The 13,460-nt window shown below is 41.2% G+C and overlaps 1 protein-coding gene across 4 annotated transcripts in view; it reads right to left on the reverse strand.

Annotated features, from left to right (window-relative positions):
* Window positions 1–13,460, reverse strand: part of PTPRM (protein tyrosine phosphatase receptor type M) — a 428,935-nt gene that overhangs the window by 148,230 nt on the left and 267,245 nt on the right. For all 4 annotated transcript variants that reach the window (XM_079982864.1, XM_079982863.1, XM_079982862.1 and 1 more), the window contains exons 12-13: window positions 10,498–10,771; window positions 9,426–9,462 (exon numbers count right to left, since the gene is read on the reverse strand). In XM_079982864.1, the coding sequence (XP_079838990.1) occupies window positions 9,426–9,462; window positions 10,498–10,771 (311 nt within the window). The remainder of the gene's footprint in view (window positions 1–9,425; window positions 9,463–10,497; window positions 10,772–13,460) is intronic.

The following is a 13,460-nucleotide window of genomic DNA, read 5'->3' on the forward strand; positions in this document are numbered from 1 at the left end:
TCAGTTCTACATTCACCAGAGTATGTCAGACTTCAGGATCAGACTCTACTTTGTGCTTTACTCTTGAACCCCAAAATCTATCAACTGGAAGGAGGTGCAAAAGACATAGAATTACAGAACTCGGAGCACCTGCTGAATACAGGAATTTGTTTTAAGCACCAGAACTGACTTCGAGTTCACAGTTCTTCCACATGAAATTAGATTTTTGTTACCCCCCCCCCTTTCTTTAGGTCAGCAGCCTTATATATAGGGAGGGGGCACTTTATTGTTATTGTTGAACAATCAGAAATCAAATGCTTGCTAATATATTACAAATCACACAGAGACCTATGAGGGGATCACAGTCCACCCTGATATTCACAACTACATGGAGGAATTTAGCAATGTGAACCAGTCCTTAAATATTCTGTGATGCTTCCTGATGAGTTTTACACAACATTTTGTTCAAATAAACAAATGAACAAACAAACAAAAAACCACTAGAGTGAATGCACCAGCTTCGACTTATCTTGTCTTCAACCCATGTTCACTGATCTCAGTCTTACTTATCCCACAAATAAATTTCTGAAAAATCTGTTGATTTGGGGTGATATCCAGCATTAGTCACTCAATACAGAGCTAAGTTCATTCATTACAATGGACCTGCTCTAAGTATAACCTAGCTGGATATCACAACACTGGGATGTGTAGCCAACATATACACCAGCCTCTGGGGTGGGGCTAGCTGACTAGTGCATTAGGGGCCCCTTCACACATTCATACTGAAAGCCTGATGGGGGAAAATAACATACCTTTACTGACTGGATGGATGGAGATAGATAAACAGTGGAAATCCCTGCTTTTTCTAGGGTGTCATCTTGGTTAGAAGAAATTAACCTTTCCAATTAGATTACAAAAGAGTTAACAAAGCCTGATGGCTTCTGTGCAAACTTGGGTCCATTTACTGAACATATTAAAATAAAATGGGTGTTTTACAGTCAGCAATGAAATACTTGAATTTCCCCGCCAGTTCCTTAAATTTGCATTGTATATTGTGAGCATTTTAGCTTTTAATCTCTTCATATTTTAATTGTGTTTTTTCTGTTTAAATCACAATGTGTATGATTTTTACTGAAGTTTCATTTATGGCTGTTTGTAATTTCTATACATGAAAAAAATCAATAAAAATAAAGGTTTAAAAAGACGCTAAATGTTTTGTTTTAAGGGTCATCTGCACATTATTCATGCTAATAAGATACTTCTTATTAGCATCTTCAGATACAGGAGTGACTCACAAGAGTCACGGTTAGAACCATCCCAAAATACGAAGCTCCAATTGAATCTTGTTACGACTTCTCACACAGATTACATGTGCTCCTTAAATTTGACTACATATTGATTAATGTTTATTACATGAGATCATAGTAAGCATGTATCCTTTCATGAACATAAGAATGGAGAAAATATTTTAAAATTATTATTAACACAGTCTTATTTGTTTAACATTTCTCCCCTCCCCATTCTACAAATAATTGTCACTAAATTATTAACCTTGTTATATACGTTACGCTAAGGTGGGGAAATAAAACAACTTTTAAAAGGTCAGTTCCAGCATATAACATCTGGGAAGTGGAGAAAAGAAAAAACCCACAGAAAATTGTGTGAAAGAATCATATGAAAGCTTGTAAATTACACAGAACAGCCTGGGTGCAGTTAGATATGTGGCAATGAGTGAGGAAAGGAGATTATCCACCATCTGCAGACAATTAAGCTCAAAACTGCTGCTGCATAATATTTTGAAATATCTCCATGCAACTCTGAAGCACTATGTTGTTAGTAACTGTTACAGTACTGTTGCTACAAGATATAAATAGAATAATAACCCTTTTCTTCTACAACTGATACTTTCCAAGATTAAAACAATAGTCACCTGAGAGCTGAAAAAGAGAATTGTAGAAAATGTAGACATAGGCTGAACAAGTATAATTTGTGGGAGCTGGATAGAAAAATATCTCATAATTTTAGAAATTGAACATTTGGACATTTCCGACAGGTTTCCCCACCACTACCCCCAAAAAGAAACCTGACTACCATTTCCATTTTTTATTTTATTTGCTATTTAAATAGCATTACATTGGTTCAGAATGATGGTGTCTATGATGGAGATACAGACCAAAGAGTCAAGATCAGTAGCAGTTTGCAAAGTTTGGTTGTTGCTGTTGGCATCCATCTGCCTCCTGCTTGACCACAATCCTATAATGTCTGAGAGGGCAGTAACCGGACATCCATATGGACAAGGGAATTAGGATCTGGTAGAACTCTGGCTTAGTTATCGAGTTCCCAGCACAGCCAGACTACACCAGCATAAGCCCAACATCCAGGCTCAGAAGAATCACGATCTTATGGTGGAGTAAGCCTCCAAAAGTGGGCATACAGCAGGAGTGGCAGGGATGGGGCCAGGAAGGGAGGCTTATGCTAGATCCAAACTCAGCTCAGCTTGGTCATGTGATATGACAACCCAGTGGAGCTTACAATAGTAAAAAGGATGGTGTACGCCCAACTCTTATTTTAAATGCTTGCTTTCCCTCTGCCAAGATCAAGCTAGCTTAGCCAGGAGTAGCCCTTGTTCCCAGACAGAGTTTGGAATGAGGCAATTTACGCCAGTTAAAGTTAAAGCACTTTAAGGTCTGCTAGCTTCTTATACTTAGGATTGTTCTTATTATACAGTATGGGTGTTTATGCACACCAAAAGGAAAAAGAAAAAAAATGCTAACCTAAGGCCACACATGGCTCTAATCTGTCAGTTATATGTCTAATCAGGGGCGTAGCTAGCTGCTCCAGCACCTGGAGTGGTGGGGGCAGGGCGATATGCCCATGAAGGTGGGGCAATCTGTGCACGGGGGCACTGCAGCGATCCGCCCAGGGGGGCGGCGCGGCAAGCGGCCCAGAGTCCGCTTGGTGGACACAAGCCCCACGCTGCCCGAAACGTCAGAGATGTGTGGTTTGGGCATGCTGCAGGCCAGGCCCCGCGGTAAGTGCCACCCCCATGGTGTGCCATTCTGACATCCCCTCAGGGATGACACCCGGGGCGGGCCGCACCCCCCTTCCTACGTCCCTGCGTCTAGTTATATTGTGATACAGCATGTTCTCAGAAAGTACAACTTCTATACAAAATAGGACAGCGCTGAAGAATATGTTAGCTTCATACTCAACAGCACACTGCCATTTCTTTTTATTTTTTGTGCATGCCTCATAGTATATGAAATGTGGGTCTGAAGTATGAAATTTTAGTTTTTGCTGTAGGAAACCATTGCACACCCACAGGGAGAGAGAGAGAGAGAGAGGTAGAGAACTAAGTAGTTTATTTTATGAAAAGGGTATAAAATCTGCAGTGGAGAAGAAAAGTAATATTCCAAGCAATTCCAGTCAGGAAGTCTTTCCTGTCAAAATGCATTTCACCATTCACTTTCTGCAGGGAGGACCCAATGACATGGATGGAAAACTAATCCCCTCCCTCTTCCCTATAACAGTTTATTCTTTCTGAGTGAGTGAGTGAGTGTGTGTGTGTGTGTGTGTGTGTGTGTGTTTCTTGTCAAATGCACCTTCACCTTTATCTTCCCTATCCACAAACACTCCCATGGGAAGATGCATGCTTTCCTGGCACAATAGGTTAGACAGCACCTTTCTGTTTGAACACTGATAAGTACGTATGAAAACTACTGATTGGCAAACACAAATGCCCCTCAGCTGTGATCAGCAAATGAAGCTAATTTCCAATAAAATAAAATAAAGTTGGAAAACAGGTTGGTTTCTTTGGAGCCCAATTCCACACACCTTTGACACTACTGTATTCCTGGCAATATCACTTTGTAACACGCCTTTCCAAACTCCTACAAGCTCTCAAACCTGCTTGCTGCCTCACTGCATTTCTCTCACAGCAAGGCTGGAAAGGTCTCATTGGATGCCTTTCAATAAGTGCCCTTTCTTCTTTGGCAATCACTCGTAGCGGAGTAAGATTGTCTTCCATGAACACAGTCTTAACAGTGAGTCCGTAAGTGACTGTGGAGGCCAATTCTGGATCCATACGCCTTCCACAGTGGGGATATAAGGTTTCCATGTGGGAGTTGATCACGGTGAGGGTTTGCAGCTTGTTTCTCCTTTATGCCCATGACACCTTTGGTAAAGGCTGTCTCCAGTTGGAGTGCTCGGAGGCCAGTGTTTCCCAGTTATCAGTGCTTATGTTACATTTTTTTTTAGATTTGCCTTGAGAGAGTCTTTAAACCTCTTTTGTTGTCCACCAGTATTTTGCTTTCCATTCTTGAGTTGGGAATAGAGTAGGTACTTTGGAAGATGATAATCAAGACATGCGAACAACATGACCAGTCCAACAAAGTTAATGTTGAAGAATCATTGCTTCAACACTGGTGATCTTTGCTTCTTCCAGTACACTGGCATTAGTTCGCCTGCCTTCCCAAGTGATGTGTAAAATTTTTCGGAGACACCACTGATGGAATCTTTCAAGGAATTGGAGATGGCGTTTATAAGTAGTCAGTGTTTCACAAGCGTATAGTACAGTTGGTAGTACAATAACATTTTGGTTTCCCTGCAAATGTCCCTATCCTCAAACACTTTGAGCTTCAATCGAGAGAAAGCTGTACTTGCAGAGCTCATGTGATGCTGGATTTCGTCATTGATGTTGGCTCCTATGGAAATATAACTGCCCAGGTAGGAAAGGTGATTGACACTTTCCAAGTGCCCTTTAGACCTTCTTGATCAACATGGGAAGATGAGAGGGCAGAGGGCATGTCTGACGTTTCCACCTGCTCATCTCCAGTTTAAGCCTACACACTTCCTTTTGATGCTTGGAAAAATATTGTATGTCCCGAGTGCTGCTTGTGCCTGAGATGCTGCTCAGCATACTCATAACAATTTAGGGGTCAGGTTGTTCAGACTATGCAAGTTACAAAGCAGAGGTTTACAGAGGTGTACGTCTTCAGATACACTCTAGCTCACACAGCAACCGTATTTTTGGTGGTTGCAAAGGTATCTATCCCTCATAATATATTTAATGCGTAGGATTTTTTCCTGTCCATTTGTCTACCCTTTTGTTGCATGATTGACTGCCTCAGTAGGAAACTATGAGGAGATACAGAAATGGGCACTGGCACTGAAATTACCATATTTTTCGCCCTATAAGACGCACTTTTTCCCCTCCAAAAATGAAGGGGAAATGTGTGTGTGTCCTATGGGGCGAATGCAGGCTTTCCCTGAAGCCTGGAGAGCGAGGGGGGTCAGTGCGCACCGACCCCTCTCACTCTCCAGGCTTCAGGAAGCTATCCACTAGCCGTGGGAGACCCAGCTCTCCCAAGGCTAGCGGAGACCTTGCCGGCACCCAGAAGCTTGGGGCGCGCTGAGCTCCGCTTGCCCCAAGCTTTGGGATTAGCGCAGCGCTCCGCTAGCCCTGGGAGAGCCGCGCGGCTCTCCCAGGGCTAGCGGAGACCTTGCCAGCACCCAGAAGCTTGGGGCGCACTGAGCTCCGCGCGCCCCAAGCTTTGGGATTAGCGCAGCGCTCCGCTAGCCCTGGGAGAGCCGCGCGGCTCTCCCAGGGCTAGCGGAGACCTTGCCAGCACCCAGAAGCTTAGCACAGCGCACCTGGGGGGGAAATAAAAATTTTTCCCTTTATTTCCCCCCCAAAAAACTAGGTGCGTCCTATGGGCCGGTGCATCCTATGGGGCGAAAAATACGGTAGTGGTTATAAACATTAAATTATTTGCACATTCAAATAAACACTTTCCAGTTGTTGGCTCACTTTAATTATCATCATTGTCCTTGTGCTGCTCTACATAATAAACCCCTCTCTCAACTTGGGAGTCAGCTGCTAACCAGAAAGCAAAGAAAGCTAATACCAGAGTTTGTGTGTAGAAAGCGCAACTGGTGAATTGTCTCTCGATTATAATACTTTTATTTCTGAATTTCTCAAATTTAACCTGTGAGATAACAATACATCTCACTAATTAAGATTGACAAATGCTCACTTTCAACAAGAGATGGAGATGCTTTCATTATACAAAATGAGATTCGTCTGGGCTGCTTAGTAGGCACAACCATCAATTACAACACTGTAACTGGGAGGTGTGGAGAACGCAGTACCACTTATAACTGCCTCCTTAGGAACACCTGAAAGGCGGGTTCTGCTATATTCCATCCGTCTGTCAGAGCAGCTTCCAGACAAGCTGCTGTTTTCACATTTGGCATCACTTGCTACCTGCCTTACTACACACTGAATCCCTATTTACTAATCAAGAAACCTCCACTTGTCTCTTTGTTGATATGAGAGCCACTAGACTTGGGTTTTGTTTTTGTTTTTTGGGTTTTGTTTTACAAATATGCAAATATTTGATAATCTGAGCTACAACTTGTATTTCAATACTTCTTACCATTCGGGCACCCAAAGCAGGTCTCTGACACCATTTTAAGTCTGTGCGTCTCCCTGGGGTATTTAGTTGCTGCCCACATATTGCTCTTCCACTGTAAGCTATGTAACGTCCCATGCTTTAACGTGTACATTCCACTACTTGTCATGACTTGTCATGTCAATGTTGCTGTCTCTTTTTTTGATAGGCAGAAATATTGTGAAAGTTTAGCTTAACCTAATACGCCAATCTAAGCTAATGGCTGCTTACCCCTCTTCCACGGTAAGTGGTGGTTGTGGCCTGCCGTGGCACCTCCATTGACCCTAGAGCCTCGCCATGTGGCCCCAGCCATTGGGATTTCATCCCCGGCCACCGTGGAGCATTGTGGGCACTGTCAACCCCATTTGAATTAAGCCTATCCATGGTGACCTGGGCTTTGCAGGCTCCACTCAGGTCCGCACCCCAGGCATATAACAGGGCTGACAGGGCTGTTGGCAGCCCAGTCGGCCTCTGAGTGTCACCCAGAGGAGAAGTGACCCCCCACACACACACACCAGTAGCGGTGTTTACAGGGTATCCTGTTAAAGGAGTCATAAGGGGAAGTCTCTGTCCATACAGTCAGAAGCACTTGGTCAGCGGGCCGCAGAGCTTCCCCTAGCATTTGGGTTGGCCCATTTGTGTAAACATGTGTTTTGCGATGGACCCTTCCACCCAGCCAGGCCCTGTCATCCCTCAGTTTACCGTCAGGGGACTGAGAGGGATACATGCCTGATGCCTATGCCAAGGTTTGCCTACATCTGAAAATCAATAAAGTTGTGGCCTTTTTAATCCAATTAACCAGTGGTCAGGGATGATGGGAACTGTAGTCCCAAAACATCTGGAGGGCCGAGTTTGCCTATGCATGATCTAGATATTTAGCAGTTAGTTAAATTGATATACCAGTATCTACTAGATATCTTCATAAAGGTAACAGTGTTAAAATTAATCATTTGCAGAAGATTCCCTAGAAAGTTTTGCAGCTTTTTAATCCTGACATGCAGCTTAGAGCACTTATTTCCAGTAACTCACAGGGTGTGTGTCTCTGATAATACTATGGTTTTCCCAGAGATTTTATGAAGTGTGGGCAAATATGCTTTCACAACATAAAATGAACTTGCATATTTAAATAAAAGCTGAATTTCCTTCTTTCCTTTCTCCTAAGAGGCTAGTTTGATGTCATCTGTTGCTATGGTAGCTACCTCATTGCAGAAAATATGATCTCTTTTTCCAAATGTAATAAGTAAAAAAGTTAATCCAATCAAATAGTGAAATAAATGGCAAAATAATCTTTAAATATTTAAACCACAGATTGCCATGTTATTAAACCAGTGTAGCCTTATATAATAAATTGGACCAGATTCTTCCTCTTTATTTTATTTTAATTTTTAAAGTGCCAGAACAATAGTTAGACAAATTCTGCTTGGCCAGGAATGATATACTGATTGAAGAAACATAATTGGTAAAATGTAGAGGTGATGTAACCCTTTATAGTAAACAACTAGCAGTATGCAGGCTATTGGATGTTTATTCATCATGCAGAACATCCAATAATAAATAGTTACCTATATTATTATTTTTAAAAATGAGGTGAAGCAATATAATCATGCTGATAAGAGCATACTCCTTGCATGAAGAGGTTGATAAGACTATAGTATCTTTGAACATAAGACTTCATTTACAAAGTTTGCTTAATTGGTTGCAACAATTTGCACAGAATGGAACTCTCATGGACACTCCTATGCTCAGAACACAAGTAGACAATTTTTGCCTCTTTGTTCTCTGTAGACCCCTATGTTTGGAGCTTGCTGGGTACTGTAGGTGGTGGTGGGGACTGTCTCCTTCCACCAGTGGGAGCATCCATTTGGTAAAGCAGGAATCTCTGTGGATGCAACTCACTTCTGAAAATGGAAGGAAAGCTTCCATTTAAGGAATGGTAGGTCTAGATCCAACTTTATGTTTCTTATTGATGTGGTAATCAAGCTTTGTGTCAAATATTTCCAGCTTCTTTTAAGAAACTAATCCACACTAGTGGTGGGTAGTTCTTCACTTAAGAAATTATTTTTTAAAAACAGTATTTCATTTCACAATTCAGCCCCACAAAATCAGGGGATGAAGACTTGGATTAGCTTCCTGAATCATGAAACTCCTGAATGTGATCAGGTTTGACCTCTGTTGAAACTCAAGATTAATGGAATTTCAAAACAGGGTGCAATGACAAATAATGTCTCTCTGTGCCTGTACACTTCTTAGTCATACTGGGAATGCAGATGATAGAAACTGATCTTGGAAACTGCATTGGAGGACATGAAAGGAAGTAATTTCTTAGGTACCTAAGGCTCAAGCCATGAAAGGCTTCGAAAGTAAAACTTCCCCTTTTAAACAATTCACCTTGAATCATACTTGGAAAAATACAGGAAGTCACTGCAGGGGAGCACTAGTGTAATGTGTTCCCAACACCCCACCCATGTAAGCAGATGGACTATCACATTTCGCATATGAAACTTCCGAACAATCCTAATATACAATTCATTACAACAGCCCAACAGTTATATCACAGTCACAAATGGAGGTCATCAGACCATCATAAATTTTGTGCTCCAACCACTGGTTGCCTTATTGAGAGAGGAAGCTCAAGCAAACCTCTTGCAATCCTAGAGTGAGCAACAGGAATGACAAATATTTATTGTTTTCTCAACCTAGTATATTGATGTTTAGGAGCACCAATAGGCATAGCTACTCTGCACCAAAAATGTGAAAACTCTCCTAATTATTTTTAAACTTTTGCTGGACAATTGAAATATGAGTGGAAATTAGGCTTTCACCACCTTTTTAAATTAAACAAACTCAGCCATTCATTGTCTTACTCTTATACTTAAATAAATAATACTTAAAAATATCGTTAAAATGGTAGAATTGGATATGTGTATTTAACCATGTATATTATGATACACAATTTGACAGATTTAAGGCTAAGAAGACACAATGGAAGCATACCTTTTGTGGCCACTCTGACGCAGTCAATTTTTGTTTCCTATGCCAGATAAAGAAAGAAAAGGTCATTTTCTAGTTTACATCCACAGCAAGAATATAATACATTGCTTCTGCTTAAAATACTGCTAAGATCTAAAATCAGTACCAACTTTTACATGTTTGGTTTCAAGCTTAATAGCCTCCTACACTAGTCAATGTATTTCCCTGCTATGGACAACCAAAGGAAAATGCACTTGGGCATGTAACATCGATACTTCACTTAATATTAACCTAGAAGATGAATGAGATGTTATTAGACATGATATGTGTACTTTCCACTCCCCTCCTTTTACAACACATTGACCTTGGGATATTTTCTTTTCTTTACAGTCAGCTACACAGTTCCAAGCAACATGCTAGACAATGTAAGAAAGCAAACAAAAATCAATGGTGTTTCACATTTCTGCACTGTCAGTGCACTGTAAAAGAGGGGCCATTATGTTATTTGGCAGAAAACATTTCCCTGCTGTCAGGGGAGACAGCCAAAGCTTATCAAGAGTTGAAGGGCTCGGGGTAGGTCTGTCCTGAAATAGAAAACAATTCTAGAATGTAGAAGCTGGATTAAAAGCAACCTGCAAAGGATGGGCCTTTTATGCACTTTTCACTTTGGCTCCATCAACTTATTTCTTTTAAACTCTTTAAGAGAGAGAGAGAGAGAGAAAAGGCTTGTGTCTTAAGTCAGGGCAATCAAGACTGAAAATGGGCGCACAAGCCAATGCAAGCTAATATAATGCAGCAGAATAAGCCAAGTATAAAAGCGAAAATCATTTAATAGGAGCAGCATGATCGAAAAGAGGACAGAATGACAGTAATTTTGTAAGGAATGATTGCCTAGGCTCTTAACCATTGACAGAAATATGTGCTTCCTCCCACTGGCTCCATTTCCCTCCCAAGAATGACTGGCCTGGCCAATACATAACTATGCAAAGAAAAACATTCAATTTCTTTTTTCCATTGTCTATTTGGCACCAAAATTAGACAATCTGTGGTCTATTCACACATGAATATCGCTTCAAACCAACGTCCTAAAACTTACCCCATTGGCTCTGCTGGCAGCTTGAAAATAAATACTATAGCTTTTATGAGGGAGAAGAGGAGTGTTCCAGAAGCCACTGTAGGTTTTGTTGTCACCAATTGTAAAAGTCTGAGAAGACTGAATACTGTTGGCTGGGAACTCGGCTGCAAAATAATACTGAGAGTTCAAAAGTGAAGCATTCTGGAAGTGGATTGGTACGGGATAGCATTTCAGGATTTCAGTTGTTTTCTTGGTTCTGCGGGGACGCTCTTCCTCAACCACTATTTGGTAGACACTAAAAAAATGAAAAATGAAAAACAGGAGAGGGTGGAGGAGAAAGAAAAGACAAAAAAATAATGCTGGGTTAATTCAGAGTATGCAAAATGTAATTTTGAATCATATAACCCAGTATTTACGATAAAATATGTTATGTTTGAAAGCAAGGAACAGAGTGAAATAAAGTTATCATTCAAGAACTGCATCTATAAAGTACATGTCTCTTCCTTTTTAAATACACAGAAGGAAATGGTATACACCATAAAGTTGTTAAAGCATTTCATAGATAAACTGGTTAGAAATATGTCCTTTGAGTACTCACAGGTAAGAAATATATGTTTCATTGGTAATAAAAGGTGCTACACATATTTTTGTGAACAGAGAGTAGGTACGAGGCTATAAATATTCTACTTTACGCCATTTGCCTTGTTTGAATGAAATGGTATGATGGTCAAATTCACAGGAAAATAATAAATAAGAAGAATACCGCAGTAGTGACCTGGTCTAAGAGACTTAATTGTTAGTAACTGTTTTAAAATGTGCATGTTGTGAACTGCCAGGGAATTGTGTTCCCGTTCTTTATGGGGTCAAGTTTCCCTACCCTCTCCTAGGGGAAAGAGACTTGGGATGACCATTGAGAGGGATCAGATTAGCCTGGTATTTAAGGCTGTTCTGCCTCCTCTATTCCCTCCCATTTGCCTTTGCAGCACCCTCCCTTTTTAGTATAGGCTTTAGCTAGCTGCCTTTTATGGCACTGAATAATAATTTGGGTGGATCCATGACTGACACTTGGGACTCCCTATTTTCCCCTACTTCACAGTTTAACACAGTTTTTGTTGATTTGTATTATGCAGGTAAGTAAGGAAAATATAATAATTTAATTCTCAGTCATCCTGAGAATTTATGGGAGTAAGGATACTCGAGTCATCACCCACAGCATGAGGTCTGGTGGCATTGTGGGTGCCCTTAGGACAGTGGGTCTACGTTGCAGGTTGGACTTCAATTATAAATGTTCACGTAGCAAAGAGGGAGACATTTTCCTCAGTTCTTGGGCTGGGAACAAATATATAATCATTTATTCACCCTGTCCACACATAATTATTTGTCTAATTCTTTCTTGGTGTGGCAGCAAAGTGGGAATTTTATGTTTAAGCTGTATATTTGGGTTTCAGTTATTTTTTCTAAATTGATATTATGTTAAACTTTGGTTTTGTGATGGTTTGATGACTAGATAAAAATAAGCGGACCTGATCTAATCAATTAATAACTAAGCTTATGATTGTTTATGGACCCTTTAATATTTTAATCAACATGGTCCTTTTTATAAAGTTTGACTGCAACTTGTTAGTTATCTAGAAACACAGCATACTTTCTGGAAGCCAAAATAAATAGCTCAAGGTTATCAATTGGTAACCTGAAAAGGAATTCCTGCACTGTAGCTTGTAAGCACTTTGTTCAACTGTTAACAATATACCAGATGTTAAAACTGGAATGAGAAAAAACAACTCTCGCATGTTCTGCTCACAGTGCATTTGAAGAACTGAAATCATGAACATTTCAGCAATAAATGAAAACCAATCTGCTTTCCTGCTGCAAATTGATTTCTGCAATCACGGGAGAGCACAGAAGATCTGAAATAGTGCTCACATTTGCTAAATGTTCACATATTTGTGCAGAGGTCTATTTTTATGCAGCCTAAAACTGAATACTTTGTTTCTAGATCCTTGATCATCTCAGTCAACCTCCTATTCACACATTCCAGCTTGTCAATACTCTTCTTAAACTGTGGTGTCCAGAACTGGACAGAGTACTCCAGATGTGGTATGACCAAGGCAGAATAGAACGGGACTATGACTTCCCTTTATTGGGACACTATACTTCTGTTGAAGGGACGCAGGTGGCGCTGTGGGTTAAAGCCTCAGCGCCTAGGACTTGCCGATCGAAAGGTCGGCGGTTCGAATCCCTGCGGCGGGGTGCGCTCCCGCTGCTCGGTCCCAGCGCCTGCCAACCTAGCAGTTCGAAAGCACCTCCGGGTGCAAGTAGATAAATAGGGACCGCTTACCAGTGGGAAGGTAAACGGCGTTTCCGTGTGCGGCTCTGGCTCGCCAGAGCAGCGATGTCACGCTGGCCATGTGACCCGGAAGTGTCTCCGGACAGCGCTGGCCCCTGGCCTCTTAAGTGAGATGGGCGCACAACCCCAGAGTCTGTCAAGACTGGCCCGTACGGGCAGGGGTACCTTTACCTTTACCTTTATACTTCTGTTGATCCACCTTAGAATAGCATTAGCTTTTTTTTTTTTTTTTTTTGCTGCTGCTGCTTGTGGTCTACCAAGCCCCCCTAGTTGTCCAGTTATATTCTTGGAGCTGGTTCTTCCTGGCCAAGGGTATAACCTTGTATTTGTCCCTATTGAAATTCATTTTGTTAGTTTGGGTCCAAACTAACAAAGGTTAGTTAAGGCCATACTGAATTCCGATTCTGTCTTCTGCAGCATTGGCTACCCATTCCAGTTTGGCGTTACCTGCAAATTTGATGATCACTCCTCAATTCAAGCCGTTCATAAAGATGTTAAACAACATAACTTGTTTGTTAGAAGTTAGGGTTATATGTTATGCTGTATATGTATATGTTATACGTATATGTTATGCTGTTAAGTACCTCTGGATACGAACGGGATCCGTTCCGGAGCCCCGTTCGCATCCTGAAGCGAA

This window comes from Podarcis cretensis (assembly GCF_951804945.1).
Source record: "Podarcis cretensis genome assembly, chromosome: 7".
NCBI classification, from domain to species: domain Eukaryota; kingdom Metazoa; phylum Chordata; class Lepidosauria; order Squamata; family Lacertidae; genus Podarcis; species Podarcis cretensis.